Source organism: Notamacropus eugenii, chromosome 1, assembly GCF_028372415.1.
Source record: "Notamacropus eugenii isolate mMacEug1 chromosome 1, mMacEug1.pri_v2, whole genome shotgun sequence".
Taxonomy (NCBI): Eukaryota; Metazoa; Chordata; class Mammalia; order Diprotodontia; family Macropodidae; genus Notamacropus; species Notamacropus eugenii.
In genome coordinates, this window is record NC_092872.1 from 28,367,908 (window position 1) to 28,382,789 (window position 14,882).

The window sequence follows — 14,882 nt, forward strand, 5'->3', positions numbered from 1 at the left end:
TTTTGGATGATTTAGACCTGGGCTGGGCTTTTGCACTTTTGTCCATTTCATAATGGAAATTGATAGTATTAAAAGTATTAATGGGGTGGGGGAAGATGTTTAGCTTATGAAAGAAAGCAAATTGATTTCAGATACACAAAAAGGAACTTTTACAAGGTCCATTTGCATGAATCATTAATGGGCTAATGACTGATTCTTATATTTATTAAAAAGGGTAAATTAGAATCTCTACTCAGCAACAACACATTAGCCATGAGAAAAATTACAATTTTTTTGGTTACAACTTGGATTTTTTCCTCTTGCCCTACCTTGCCTTTCTATCTCACCCCATCTACCACTGCGGTAGTAAAATCTTACCAGAATATTTACTGAGTACCCTCAGGGTGCATGGTTTTTAGTAGGCAGTGACAGCTCAGTTTCACAGGGTGCTAGGCAGAGTGTTGCATAAGTACACAGCGTTCTGGTACCCAACAGGTTATCCGGTCCCTGGTTTTCTTCAGAGAGATCTCTTTAATGGCATTATCTACTATCGACACTTTGGTGGAGAGATATTTGAGGATTCCTTTGAGTTTGTCCTGTGTGATAGCCACGATCCTCCCAACCTTTCTGAACCACAGGTAAGAGGACCCCTTGGAACATTCTTTGAAGAACTACTGGGGAGGTATCATGATGTAACAGGGTAGGACTTGGGGTCAGGAACATGGGGGTTTGAAAACCGCTTCTGACACTTTCTAGCAACCTTAAGTAGCTTCAGTTTCCTCATCTATAAAATGAGAATAATAACACTTGGAATCTGTACTTCATAAGTTTATTGTGAGGCTTAAAAGAGAAAATGAATGTAAAAAAAACTCCTGAAAAATTTTAGTTTTGGAAATTTTTGGAAAAAATACTAGGTATTATTATTTTTTTTAAAAGAGAACTAATGACATTCAATCATCTTTGAGAAAATCAAAGTATTATTAACTTATTGAAGAAATCATTAAAATAAAATAAAGAAATCTATTTGAGCAAATTTTTCTCAAGTGACAATTGTAAAATCTTAGAAATTGAAGCAAATTGAAGTCAGGTCAAAAAGAGTGAATGGCTACTCTCTGAGGTTTAAGATTTTGTTTGTAAAAGTTGTATGTTGCCAGCAAGGATCAAGGGAGCTCTCTTTAAAGGAGGATTTGCAGAGAGAGATATTTGACTCTGTAAGAAAAAACTCACAATTGGGGCTGTCTAAAAGTGAAATTAGTTTTCCTTAGGAGACAGTGACTTCCCTCACACTTGAGATTTTCAAGCAAAGGTTGGATGACCACTTCGGGACTGTGTAGTAGAAAGGACTCTAGCTACAGGAGGAATTGAGTTGAATGACTTTTGAAGTCCCATCCATCTCTGACTGTGACTGTTTTTGTGATTTTTCATATTTCTTTTTTACATTTTATTTATTACATTTTATTTTACATTCTTTCTTGTGTCACATTTGTTTATATACATGGCATCTCCTCTGTTGGATTATAAACATATCAAGGGCAGGAATTATGTACTTTTTCATCTTTGAATCTCTCTCATCCCCTAGAACAGAGAATTGCATAGAAGCACTAAATACTTAAACATTTCAACAGATTCATGTTCTCACCAATCAATCAGCCAACCAACAAGCATTTATTAAGTGCTTACTGTATACCAATTACTTTGCTAATCATTCAGGATACAGAACAGAAAAAAATCTTATGTGCTCAAGGAACTTATGTTTTAATGTAGGAGACTGTATATCCAGATTTATGCAAGAAATGAGTATAGACTAGAGAGAAAATAACTTTAGAGGGGAAAAATTTCATTAACAGCTCCTAACTGTGCAGATTATGACTTATCCAGTTTCTCATTGTATGTGATTGCTTTTGGTGTCCCCCCAAAAATTCTCCATAGAGGCTCTTTCCTACCCCGGTGGAAGAATCCTAGATCTTTTAACATTTTATGAACACACCACACTTTCAATGGGTCCCTATTACCTCTAGGATTAAAAAGAAACTCCATAGCCTGGCATTTAAGAATCTTCACAATCCACTTCCAGCTTACCTTCCCAGTTTATTCACATTACTTCCCTTCCTATACTTTGGCCAAACTTGCCAACTACTGCTTCCTGAAGTTAACATTTCAGTTCTTCACCTCCATAAATTTAGTGGGCCATCCATCTCCTTTGCCTGGAATGCACTCCCTCCTTAAGCTACTGCTCCAAATATGAATTTAGCCACTGGGTGGCAGTGCTGCCCCAACCTGATCTTACTCACCAAAGGAACCAGGCATCGGAAAGTTCTACTGGGTTTACCACTTATGGGCTCCTCCCAATAGCAGGAGCTCCTGGGAAGTGTCAGACTATTTGCAGTTCTCAGAGAATGGATGACCTTCCCCTCCCTATCCCCCTAACCTCCCAACCTCAGGCTCTGTCTTTTTAATACAGTGGTTGTACTCACGTTATTATGCTAAGATAATATATAAGATAAGATAACCTAGAGAAGTGAATTGCTTTCCCCAAGGTCATGCCCCTGTGACCAGGAGAGCCCAGATTCCAAACCAGATCTCTAAAACCAGTGCTCTTTCCAGTACTTAATCCTGTTGTTTGAAAACACTTTCTGCGGAACAACTCTACTGAGGTTTTATTATTGAGATTTATTTTGTGGGTTTTACTCCTATTTCCACAGATTGGGAATTAGGTTAGCCCTTTGGTAGATGCCAATTTTGACTTGGTTTCTAGTGACAATGTTTCGAATATTCAGTGGGAAAGAATGAGGGGAGTAGTTATTTTTTCCCTTCAAGTCCCACTCCTCCTCACAGTTGTAATTTGGGTAGTTCTACCTATCAGCTTATACCCTGATTATACCTAGATAAGTTTCCTTACTCCTGTCCCCACCCCAACTCTTCCTAAGCAGAACCTTATCAATTCAGGTCTCCCTTAAAACATCAAGTCAATCCCAAGGTGACTCTGGTTGTACCCTCTAACTACAAAACCTGACTTCAAGTAAACCAGCTGAGTTGCTGAAGGTCAAGAAAGCCAACTAAAAAAATCCATATCATATTGTTCAATGAGGAGAAGGCAACCTGGCACAATGGACAGAGAGCCAGACTCAATCCGGGATACCTGGATTCAAGTCTAAACCCCAATATAACCTCATATCAGCAGTGGGGGTCATTGGGAAGTGGAATTTTTCCTAGACAGAAGAATAATTGTGAGAAGCAACTTTGGCATATCCTTTTTCCCCTTCTCTCTTCCCTCAAATCCTATATTTGCTGTCTTCTATGGATGATTTATCCAATGAAAATAGTTCTTGATTCCCTAGCTTTTGAGAAAACTCCCTTCCTTTCTCTAGGTCTGCTGTATTTCACTGAATCGAAGCAAGACCTAATGGAACAAGCCATCAAAATGAAAAAGATCCCAATAGTACCAGTAAGATTCTATTACCATAAAGCCACACCCTCTCTCAGAGAGGGCCGTTTTTAGCCAGACCATGGACATTCTCTAAATCCATAAGCGTAGAAGAAAACACAATTCAATGCATTTAGCTCCAGATACTCCTGGAGTAGCAGGTATCCTAAGTGTGAGGTTCAACCCAAACCAGTAGAGGAATCCAGCACAGAAACTGGCAAACATCCCAGTGTAGCAAATGGAACTCTGGGCTGAGTCACTGATTCCTCTGCCTCTGTGATCCAGACTGTCTGGTTCTGATTTCTTCCAGATGCCAGATGCCACGCCTGGTGCTTTTTCTCTGGGTATCCTGTGGTTTTGCATCATATGGGCTCATCACACATGGAGTTGGGTGGGGTTGGGGGAAGAGTTTGTGTGTGTGTGTGTGTGTGTGTGTGTGTGTGCATGCGTGTGCGTGTGTGTATGTGTTGGACTCAAAGGCAAATACTTCCCCTCCCTTCCCTTTCTGTCCTTGAAATTAAAAAAAAATTTTTTTTGGCTGATGCTCAGCTTTCTATATATATACACACCCACAGAGACTTCATGAGTTGGGATGGGAGCAGGGGTGTAAACTTGAGAAATTAAGCCTGTCTTTCAGATGAAGCATAGATACAACAACTCCTGTTATATTTATCTTCCTTCAAGGCTCAGTTTAGGAGCCATCTTTCCTGATCTCACCTTCTTTCCTGCTTGTTCCTTCATCAAATTAACTTTTACTTATTTGAGGATACATACTTAGTAACTTTGTTTCCATGAAGTGCCTTTGATGTTCCAGGTGCTGTGCTAAGCCCTGGTAATACAAAGAAAGTCAAACAAACAAATAGACTGTTCTGGGAGAAGTGTCTCCTCTGAGTTCCTGTGATAGGTAACTGCTGCCAAAAATATATGTATCATAACACAGAAAGTATGGAGGTAAAAAACCAGGAATTTTTGGTTATGATGCTCAAGCACAGATTCAGACCTGAATCTCAATTAGGACCCTTGCAAGTGCTCTTAGAGGTGAAACTACATCAGAGTGACAGAGAAATAATTCTTTTACCTCTTTCAATCTTGTATACTTGTTTTAGGCCATGAAAGTTAAATCCATAATCCCATGCTTCCTTCAATGTCAAAATAATTGAACAAACTTTGTTAAACAGAACTATAATTTCATATAACTCCTGACCTTGTCAAACAAACTCTTTAGGTAAACTAAGTCAGGTTACAAATTAAGCTACAGTTAGAGGTTTCCCAAATAGGGCTGACAGAGGAGGAGGATTTACATATTGCCAAGGAATCAGAGACAGTTGAGATTCTTCCTCTGGCTTCTGAATATCTAAGGAATGTTTAAAGGCTCTAAAGTAAAATTTTACATCTCATGGGATAGGTTTTGGTCAGGCGAGGTTAATATTAACAGAGATTAACCAAAATGTGCAGGAGGAATGGACTTGAGTACTTATAATAAAAGGAAATTTAAAATTTCTATAACAAAGCAAAAATCAGTTCATGCTGTCACAGAACTCCAAGTCTAATAATGGAGGAGATAGTCAAACAGCTATGTACACGCAAGATAAATGTAGGTTCCACTGGGAGGTGGTCTCAGAAGGAAGACTTTACGATTAAGAAGGACTGCCTTGATAGAATGTAAACTCTTTGAAGACAAGAACTGTTTAATTTTACCTTTGTATCTCTACTTCTTAGGCACTGTACCTAGAAAGCGCTTAAATGTTTATTGTATTGAACTGAGAATGAAAAAGTATAGAACTTCTATGAAAATCTTGACATACTCTGTCCAAGCAAGATTTGGTGACTTCAGTACAAAAGTGGGCCCCGAGCAGGAGAGTGACAAATATGTTAAAACATACATACGTATACACATATAAAGAATGTAGTAAATAAAATGAAAGAATCCAAAGACTAGCCTATTCAGAAGTTTCATATGATATCATAAATATATTCTTCAACCAGAGACATAGTGAGTATTAATCACAGGCATAAAAGAAATGAACTACTTAGGGGGGAATTATTCCTGAAAGCAGCTATCTTTGGCCCTACACATTATTAACCAATTATTGTTTCCAACTTTTCATGACTCCATTTGGGGTTTTCTTGGCAAAGATACTAGAATGGTTTGCCATTTCTTTCTCCAGCTCATTTTACAGATGAAGAAACTGAGGCAAATAGGGTTAAGTGACTTGCCCAGGGTCACACAGCTAGTAAATGTCTGAGATGATTCTTCCTGATTCCAAGCCCAGGGTTCTCTATCCACCATACCACCTAACTGCCCAATGTCAACTAGAGCAGAGGTCAAACTCATTGCCAAAAGAGAAGTAAGGATAAAGATACGAAGAACGTATTGCATATACTTAAAGTAGCTATAACCCGACCTAAGTGAATAGACTGTTGACTCTCAAAAGTGAGAAATGGATAAAAGTAAGGATTTTGATTCTCAAGACTGCCTGATTAATAGGAAGTACACTAGATCTAGGGATCCAGCACTGGAATCAAATCCCAAGTCTGCCATTTATTTCTTCTGGGACCTTGGTTAAATCACATAAATTTTTTTCATTTCCCTCTTTCTGGAGAATAACGAGGTTGGACCAAATGACCTCTGAGGTCCCTTTCCCATTCTGAATTTATGATCCTATGGTTTTAAACAAGAGAGTTACATGGCAGATGGCCAAAAACCAGGGAGAAGTGGGTTAAAAAATGTAAAAGTTACAATGATTTGGAATGTGAGAGTTAGAAATAGTGGGAAAACATTCAGTTTATTTATCTGCTTAGTAGCAAGTTAACTCTCCTATTTATTACATCCCTTTATCCTCCATCTTGCTAACATTTTGTTTGGGAGTTCTGGTTTAGATCAATGATGTAAAGTCACATCAGTTAGCTGGACAGTAAGAAAAGTAAACATTTATGGAAAGAGATACCAGGCTTAGCAGGGTTTAACAGGATTATCGCTAATTCTCATGTTGCTTTTACATAGAAGTAATGGTGTAGATGTCGTACTGAGTTCTGTTCCCATGTAGAAGACCAGAATCTTTGCTTTTTAAACAGGTTATAATTCTTTTTTAAAATGGAAAACTTAAGACTTTCCCCTATTCCTGTTCCACTGTTACAAATGGGAGAGGTCATATTTTATACATGTATAAACACATGGTCAAAGCTCATCTCTCAACAGAGAATGCCATTACAATGAAAGGTTAATTGTATCCACCATTTATAATTCCTGGCTAATGGGCCAAAGTAGCCATGCTTTGGAGCTCTGACTACAAAAAAATCCACCTCAGGGTTCTACCTCACGAACACTGATACCAAGTAATGGCACGCCTGTGTATAAAGAGGATAAATTAATTTATTTAAAATAAAAAGAATCATGCTGATGTACCAACATCAGCAATAGAAGACAATGAAAATAGGACTTGCAGGAAACAGAGTAGGGGAGAAAGGACATGCCTAGCTTGCCTTATAGTTGGGAAAAATTACACATCCCAATGATCCCCATTGCTCACAGGAGATTATATTTATTAGAGTTTAGACTTGAATTCAGGTCTTCCTGATTCTGAGTCTGGCTCTCTCTCCATTACGTCAGGTTGCCTCTTCTTCACTGAACAATATAATACGTATTTTTTCACTTGACTTTCTTGACCCTCAGCAACTCAGCTGGTTGACTTAGTTTTTGTAGTTATAGGGTATAGAACTTGATGTTTTAGGGGAGACCTGAATTGATAAGGTTCTCCTTAGGAAGGGCTGGGGTGATAATGGAAAGTAAGTAAACATATCTAGGTATAATCAGGGTATAAACTGACAGGTAGAACTACCCAAATTGTAACTGTGAGGAGGAGTGGGGTTTGAAGGGAAAAGATAGTAACTCTCCTCACTCTTTCCTGCTGAATATTCTAAACATTGCCACTGGAAATCAAGTCGAAATTGGCATCTACAAAAGGGTTAAACTAATTCCTAATCTGTGAAAATAGGAATAAAACCCACAAAATATATCTCAATAATAAAACCTCAATAGAGTTATTCTGTGGAAAGTGTTTTTTTTTTTTAAACAATAGGACTAAGTGTTGGAAAGAGCACTGGTTTTGGAGATCTGGTTTGGAAGCAGGGCTTCCCTGGTTACAGGGGCATGACCTTGGGGAAAAACAATTCACTTCTCAAGAATGAGATGTGAGCTAGAAACAGATTAGGACTACCTACCCAAGACATTAAAAAAACCCCATAATGCTATATTATGATACTGAATTTACAATATGTTATCGATGCTTTCTCCCCTACACCTGTGAAGGTACAAAAAGTAGAGATTTTACCATTTGCCATTGTGTAGATGCTTAATTTCCTTCAATTGAATATTACAAAGATTTATTAATTGCTTGCTATAAACAATGCTTTCTACTTATTGTTGGGGATCTAAAGATGAAAAATGACTCAGTCACAGACCCTAGTAAACAAGGGGGTGGAGCAGGAATATAGAACATATACACAGATAAGCATGGTGTGAGGTACAATGCTATAGTGCCAAAGTAAAGATCTGGACAAAGTGTATTCAGAACAGTGCGGGCTACATGGTAGGTATTTTATAAAGGCTTGTTGACTTGATAAAGTGGTCATGAAAAGTTTGAGAAGAGAAAGACCACTTTCAGCAGAAGGTATTAGAGCAAGCTCCATGAATCATATAGCCACCGAGATGAGTCTTAAAGAAAAGAATTTCAGTAAACGGAGATAAGTAGCAGGGAGCAAATTTTGGGCACAAGAGATAGTTTGCTTCTGCACACAGGTGGGAGAAAGTAGGAAAACATTTGGGAACAGTTGGTGACTCCTTCTGGCAATAAAATGTAGAGTGGATAAAAAGGATAAATAGAATGGATAAAAAGTTGATAAAAGTAGATACAGTAGATAAAAAGAAAATATATGAAGATTTTAAAAGATTTTATATATTCATATATGTATATATACATAGATGCTGTATAAACAAAAATAAGAAATAAAATTTGATAGGAGATGCTGGAAATATATCATCGCCATTATGACTTTTTTTTTTGTTCAGTTATTTTCAGTTGTGTTCCAATTCTTTGCAACTCCATTTGGGGTTTTCTTGGCAAAGATACTGGAGTAGTTTGCCATTTCCTTCTCCAGCTTATTTTACTGATGAGGAAACTGAGGCAAACAAAGTTAAGTAATTTGCTCAGGATTGCATGGCTAGTAAGTGAGGTCAGATTTGAACTCAGGAAGTTATTCTTCCTGATTCCAAGCTCAACACTCTATCCGCTGTGCCACCTAACTGTCCTTAATAATAACTCAAATGACCTCAGATTTATATTTCTACTAAATATATTCTTTAGTGATAATATCAAATAGAAGGAAAAATATTATTTTAAACTTAAATTCCTGTTCCAGAGTGAGTTTATTACATACAACAATTATTTTGGAAAAGATTTTAATTATCATAATGCTATGAAAGACAGAAACTTGGAATAGAGAATTGGAATTGACTTCAACACCTCCACCCCTCACATCCCAAAGGACCCCTCCCCCCATGCTTATTGGCATATGATCAAGGTAAAATCATTTAACCTCTCTGGCCCTCATATCATTTTATAAGACCATATCTTATAGATAGGTTGTGACACTGAATGTGTGTTCAGATTTCTGCCAATTCAACCAGTTCTCCATTTTGCATTCCAGATAGTGGTGATACACATTACTCCCGTGGATGATGAGCTCCCAAAAGAGGTTCCTGGAGTAGTTCGGCATTTGGTTGTCAAGGAAACGGAGGTGGCTCATCTCAGCAAGAAGCATCTACATTTTGTGGATACAGAATCTCACGATCGGGAGCTTCTCTACACAATAACAACGCCTCCATTTTTCTCCTTTAGTTATGGGTATGTTGACTATAAGTGGAGAGAAGATGAGTCTTGCTGTTACATTCATTCAGCAAACATTTTTCACCCCCTGCCACATGCTAGGCAGATACCAGAAATACAAGAGCAAGAACAAAATGTCTCTTCTCTCAAGTCCTTTGCCCTAGGGATGGAAAATTCTAAAGTCTAATGCTTACCACAAAATACAAGTTCTGGATTTGATCAAGACAGTAAACAAAAGACAACTCTTCATTAAGTGCCTTTAGTATGCAGAGTACTAGATGTGGGAGCAGCTAGGTGGTGAAGTAGATACAGCACTTGGCCTGGAGTCAGTGAAATCTGGGTTTAAATCTGGCCTCACTCAGTAGCTATGTGACTCTGGGAAAGTCATTTAACTGTCATTTGCCTCAGTTCTTTATCTATAGCATGGCGACACACTGGGGAAGGAAATGGCAAACTATTCCAGCATATTTGCCAAGAAAACCCCATGGACAAAGTCCACAGAATTAGATGTGACTGAATAAATTAGAAACAATAGAAGAGGGGGAGTTGTAAAGTTTAGACTGGAGAGGAACAACCATTATTGAGTCTACCATGTGCCAGGTACTTCGGAAATATTATCGCATTTGATCCTCACAAAACACTGGGAAATAGGTACTATTATTATCAGTATTTTACAGTTGAGGAAATGGAGGCAGACAGAGGTTAAATGACTTGCCCAAGGTCACATAGCTAGTAAATGGTCATATAGCTAGTAAAAATAAAAGGCCAGAATTGATTTCAGGTCTTCTTGACTCGGGCGTAGTGTTCTATCCACTGTTAGCACCTAACTGTATCAATATGCCATGGGCCCTACCCTCATGAAGCTTAGAGTGTACTAGGGGGATAGACAAGTCATGTACACAGATAACTATATTATATAACATCACATGCTAAAAATATTAGAGATGCCAAACAGTGACAGGTGATCAAAGGAGATTATGCATATAAAGTGCTAGTCTTAGAGGTATGCATTATTATTATTGTTATAACCCCAGGGAGGGGAATAAGGTCACTATGAACAAGAAGGAATCATGGGAAAGGTGGAATTTGAGTTGGACTTCATAGGATGGTTAGGAATTTAGCAGGCAAAGATAGAAGGAGGGACGTTTATTTCAGGCCTGGGGAACTTCTTCAGCAAGGATATGAAGGAAGGCCAATAGAGGGAATGTTTAGGGAGCAGAGATATATGACATGAACTTAGACTCCAGAATTAACATGGTGTGAACTCAGATGCAATACTTTACAATGTAGTACCCACTGGTAGCTTCAGACGTATTCTGTGTTAGTCATGGAACCGCCATTTGCATGCAAAAACAAACCATTGGCACTAGGGCCAGAGAAGGTCTCCAAAAGCACATTATGTTTGTGCCCTAGACAGAGTGGCAGTCCAATAGTTTTTGAGATGGTAATAACAACTTCTTTGCCCATGTCAAAAGATGAAGTATTATACTCATTTTCTAAACTACATTTGGATCAGCAATGATGAAACTGCTTTGGGAATAAATACGCCAACAATGCCATTTGGTTGTCTTGGCAAACAATGACAATCAGGAAATATGTTCACTTCCTGGCCTGTGAAATTTGAATTTTAAAAATGAGACCCCAGATTTGATGGAAAATGCACTAATTGGTGCTAATTTCTTTCCTTAGCCGCTCTGATGCTGGGAAACTGTTCATGGTGGATAGCATATTGAATCTAGTGAAGGATCCTGCAGCTCCAGGACTGAGATCATTCACTCAGGTGCGATGTTGTGTGTAAATATCAGGTACACGTTCAAAAGACATCTTTGGTATAGGGATGGGGGGGAACTAGGTGTGGGGACCAAAGTGGAACATTTTTTACTGAATGACCTGGTATTTTTTTCCTTTACTCAGTCTTTCCTTCTTCCTTCTGCCCATCCTATTGCCCATGATGAGAAATAGAAGATATATATGTCCAAAGTCAAGGCAGGAAAGATTCAGCAGCTACAATATAGCAGCTGATAAAACTTTTCCCCATGGACACACATTCAGTCATTTGGAACAAATGTCTATGAAATTTAGTGTGTCAGTAGAATTTACAGCGATGTGTAATGTGAGTGAGGTCCACAGCTCACAGACCATTGGTTACATTTTTCAGAGGACCTTTAAATTTGTAAATTTACATTAAGTAGACTATTGGTTATAAGAAATAACGAGAGAGTAGAAGTGAGAGCATTCACAAATTGTAAAGTGCTATACGAACATACAGTGTTCCATCTCTGACACTTACTAGCTGTGTGATCATGGATACAAGTTATCTCATCTCTTTTGAGTCTCAGTTTCATCAACTGTGAAATGGTCATAATAATGCCTATTACATCTACTTCTCAGGATTGTTTCGAGGTCTCAATGAGATAATGTATACAAAGCACTTTACAAATTTTAGAACACTGAATAAATGCCAATTATTGTTATTAATGTTAGTAATAAAGATTTGCGTCTTGATAGCAGAGACTATGGCATCTTCACCTTTGTATCTCCGCAAAGCAGTCTTTCACAGTGCTTTGTGCATACTAGAAGCTCAGTAAATATTTGTTGAATTTTTACTATCTATATAAACTTATCCAAATTGGATATGTTTTTTCTAAAATTTAATTAATTTGTTTTCAATTTTCAACAATCACTTCCATAAGTTTTAAATTTCAATTTTCTCCCCCTCCCTTCCCAAGACGGCATGCATCTTATATGGGCTCTATGTATACATTCTTATTAAACACATGTTCACATTAGTCATGTTGTGTAGAAGAACTAAAATAAATGGGAGAAACCGTAAGAAAAACCAAACTCAAACTAAACTTAACCCAAGAGAAAACAGCGTGCTTCATTCTGTGTTCCGGACATAACTTTAAAAAAAAAATTTTTTTTGGTTACATTTTAAGTTCAATCTGTCTCCCTTCCTCCTCATTCTGCACTAGAGAAGGCTGCAATTTGATACAGACATCTATCAATATCTACGTCAAATGGTAGCATATATACACACATACAGATACACACACACATATGTGAAACCACACTATGCTTCCTTCTTTTTATTGGTTTTTTCTCTGGAGATGTTTAGCTTCTTTCATAGGTCCTATGTAGTTGATTTGAGTATTTATAATACTTGAAATGGCTGTAACTTTTGAAAAAGAATGATATTCAATAGAACCCATTTATTTCTGCCTTTCAGTACTCAGGCATGTTCGCCTTGGTTGGACCTGTCTGTTATTCTTTACTGAAATAGCATTTGATAAGTCAGGGCTGTGTCCACACTGTAATATATCTTCAGAGTAGCCCTTGAGTAGAACAGTATGTAAACAGAGAGAGTGGTCTTTCATAATCTAGTGGCATAAGTGAAAATTACACACCCCTGCCCCCTAACCAAAAAAAAAAATTGACAGGGGGCTCCCATGACATCCCAGAAACTATGCTACTATTCAGATACCCTGAAGGAATCTTTCTACATTTGTGGGGGTCTCGAGCACTATAGGAGATTCTTGTGCAGTAGCTACCTCTGAATTTGACTCCATATCTACTGCGGGAAGATATTAATGAGAGCCAGTGATATCTGGTAACTGGATTGTAAAATTTGAAAAAGGGGACTGTGGAGGTGGAAGTGGTACTATAGGCAGCTTACCAGAACAAAGTCTATTAATGAATTTTCAATGCGATCATTCACATCTCAGAATTCAGCAAATGCTACAAACCAGATCTTAGTTTACTGTTTTGTTGATTGTCTAGACTTACTAAAGAGTTTGAGAAAACAGTAATAAAACAAATTAAACTAAAAAGTTGATTCTGAATACATTTCCCCCTGGAAAACTGGTTGGTAAGCATTTACCAGGGCACCCTTGAAATATCCCTCTTTATTCCGATTCTTCTTCAACGGAAGTCCTACATTTGATAGAGCTCCTGACCCAGATTGGTAGATATAAGTTGCAATGATATATGAGAAAAAAAGTACTTAACTTTCTTTCACACTTCTCTGGTTGTCTTCTGTGTGGCTCTTAACTGTGAGATACAGCAATTAAATTTACTTGATCAGACATTTATGAAGCCTGTATGGTGGGTAGAGCACTGTACTAAGTAATGGAAGAAGTGGATAGCTAGCATAGATGTCATGTTTTAAGGTTTGCAAAATGCTTTAAAATATTATCTCATTTTGCAAACTTGGGCAGTAAGCACCATTATTAGTCACATCTAACGGATGAGGCAACTGAGACTGAGAGAGGGATGGCAATTTGTCCAGGGTCACATGACTAATAACTGCCTGTGGTGCAATTCAAATTCAGGTCCTTCTGATTCCTGGGTGAGCCATCTATCTACTGTGCTACCTAGATGCTAAAACATCTTTAATTTACTTGCACGTCACTGCATATGCAAGAATCATTGTTGAATACTTTGCATACTACCTTCACGTACTTTATGTTTATTTTTTATTGTCCTTCAGGTCACTCATGATTCTTCTGAGATCTTGGGTGTCAGCATTGTCAGGAAAACATTGATGTTAAAAAAGATAGGATTTCATTGCAGGGCACAGCTTGGGGTCATTGCAAATGCTGAACAATTTCCCAAATGAGATCCTGCCCACTTTCCTCCTCCTTGTCAAAGCTAGGCTCCACTAATTGCTTATCTATAAATAGGTGATGAGACACAAATAACCATCCAAGTATAATGTGAAAATGGAAGAAGAGCAGTACAAGATGCTCTGTGACTTTCAGATGAGGGAGAGAGGCTTTACTATCATCTCATTTTCTTTCTATTTTTTTCTTTCCTAATTTGTGAAAAAAGATTATTTTACTTCTTGGAGACTATCTCAGAAGAAATTTTAAGGTTACATTTGAAAAATGCACTTTAGGCTGATTGATGCCAACTGTCACCAAAGAAAAATCTGTTGCCAGCTCTCGGTCACTACAAACTTGTCTTTCCCTTTGTTGATTGTCTCTGCAGCATGCTGTCAACCACATGAAAGTGGCCTACATGCCACCCATGCAAGACATAGGACCTCATGCCCAATACGTTCAGTTTGTTCTCTCCGTCAGTAACCAACATGGCGGCACTTTGCATGGAATTTGCTTTAACATCACTATTCTCCCTGTGGACAATCAGGCTCCTGAGGTAGGTACAACTTTGAAGGGGAGTAGAAGAGGGAAAAGAAAGAAGGCTAGGAAAGAATTAGGTTAAGGTCTCAAATTTCTCTTAATTTTTTACTTGGCCTTTTCCTTTGTATTAATCTCATTCTCCCTTTGAACTATAATTAGCCATTGAGCATCCAGGGTAGGATGCATGTAAAATGCTTTCAAACAAACTTTTAAAGACATATTCATTGAAGGAGGGGCATGGGAGAGACCCTAGGAAAGTAAGGCTTATGAGGGAAATACTCCAGAACACTGACCCCTGTGAACAGAGCTCCCATTCTTGGAATTTTGGTGCTAAGCTCAATTGTTTCCATCTTGCCAAAGGAATGTAATATGCTGCCAGTCCTCTTTAAATTTAAGAACCTTGGGGCAAAATCCCAGTTTCCCCAGGCCATAGAATTAGAACTGGAAGGGACC

General features: G+C 38.0%; 1 protein-coding gene across 9 annotated transcripts in view; it reads left to right on the plus strand.

Moving 5' to 3' along the window:
* The window catches only part of FREM1 (FRAS1 related extracellular matrix 1), a 168,609-nt gene that overhangs the window by 55,581 nt on the left and 98,146 nt on the right, over positions 1-14,882 (plus strand). For 7 of the 9 annotated variants that reach the window (XR_011977447.1, XM_072656200.1, XM_072656175.1 and 4 more), the window contains exons 10-13: positions 475-617; positions 9,110-9,306; positions 10,978-11,068; positions 14,278-14,445. Coding sequence is in view for 7 of the 9 variants with exons in the window: in XM_072656200.1 (XP_072512301.1) it covers positions 475-617; positions 9,110-9,306; positions 10,978-11,068; positions 14,278-14,445 (599 nt within the window). In the remaining 2 variants the exon portion in view is untranslated. Of the gene's footprint in view, positions 1-474; positions 618-9,109; positions 9,307-10,977; positions 11,094-14,277; positions 14,446-14,882 lie in introns of those variants that run through there. The other 2 variants (XM_072656209.1, XM_072656239.1) reach the window with 2 other exon arrangements.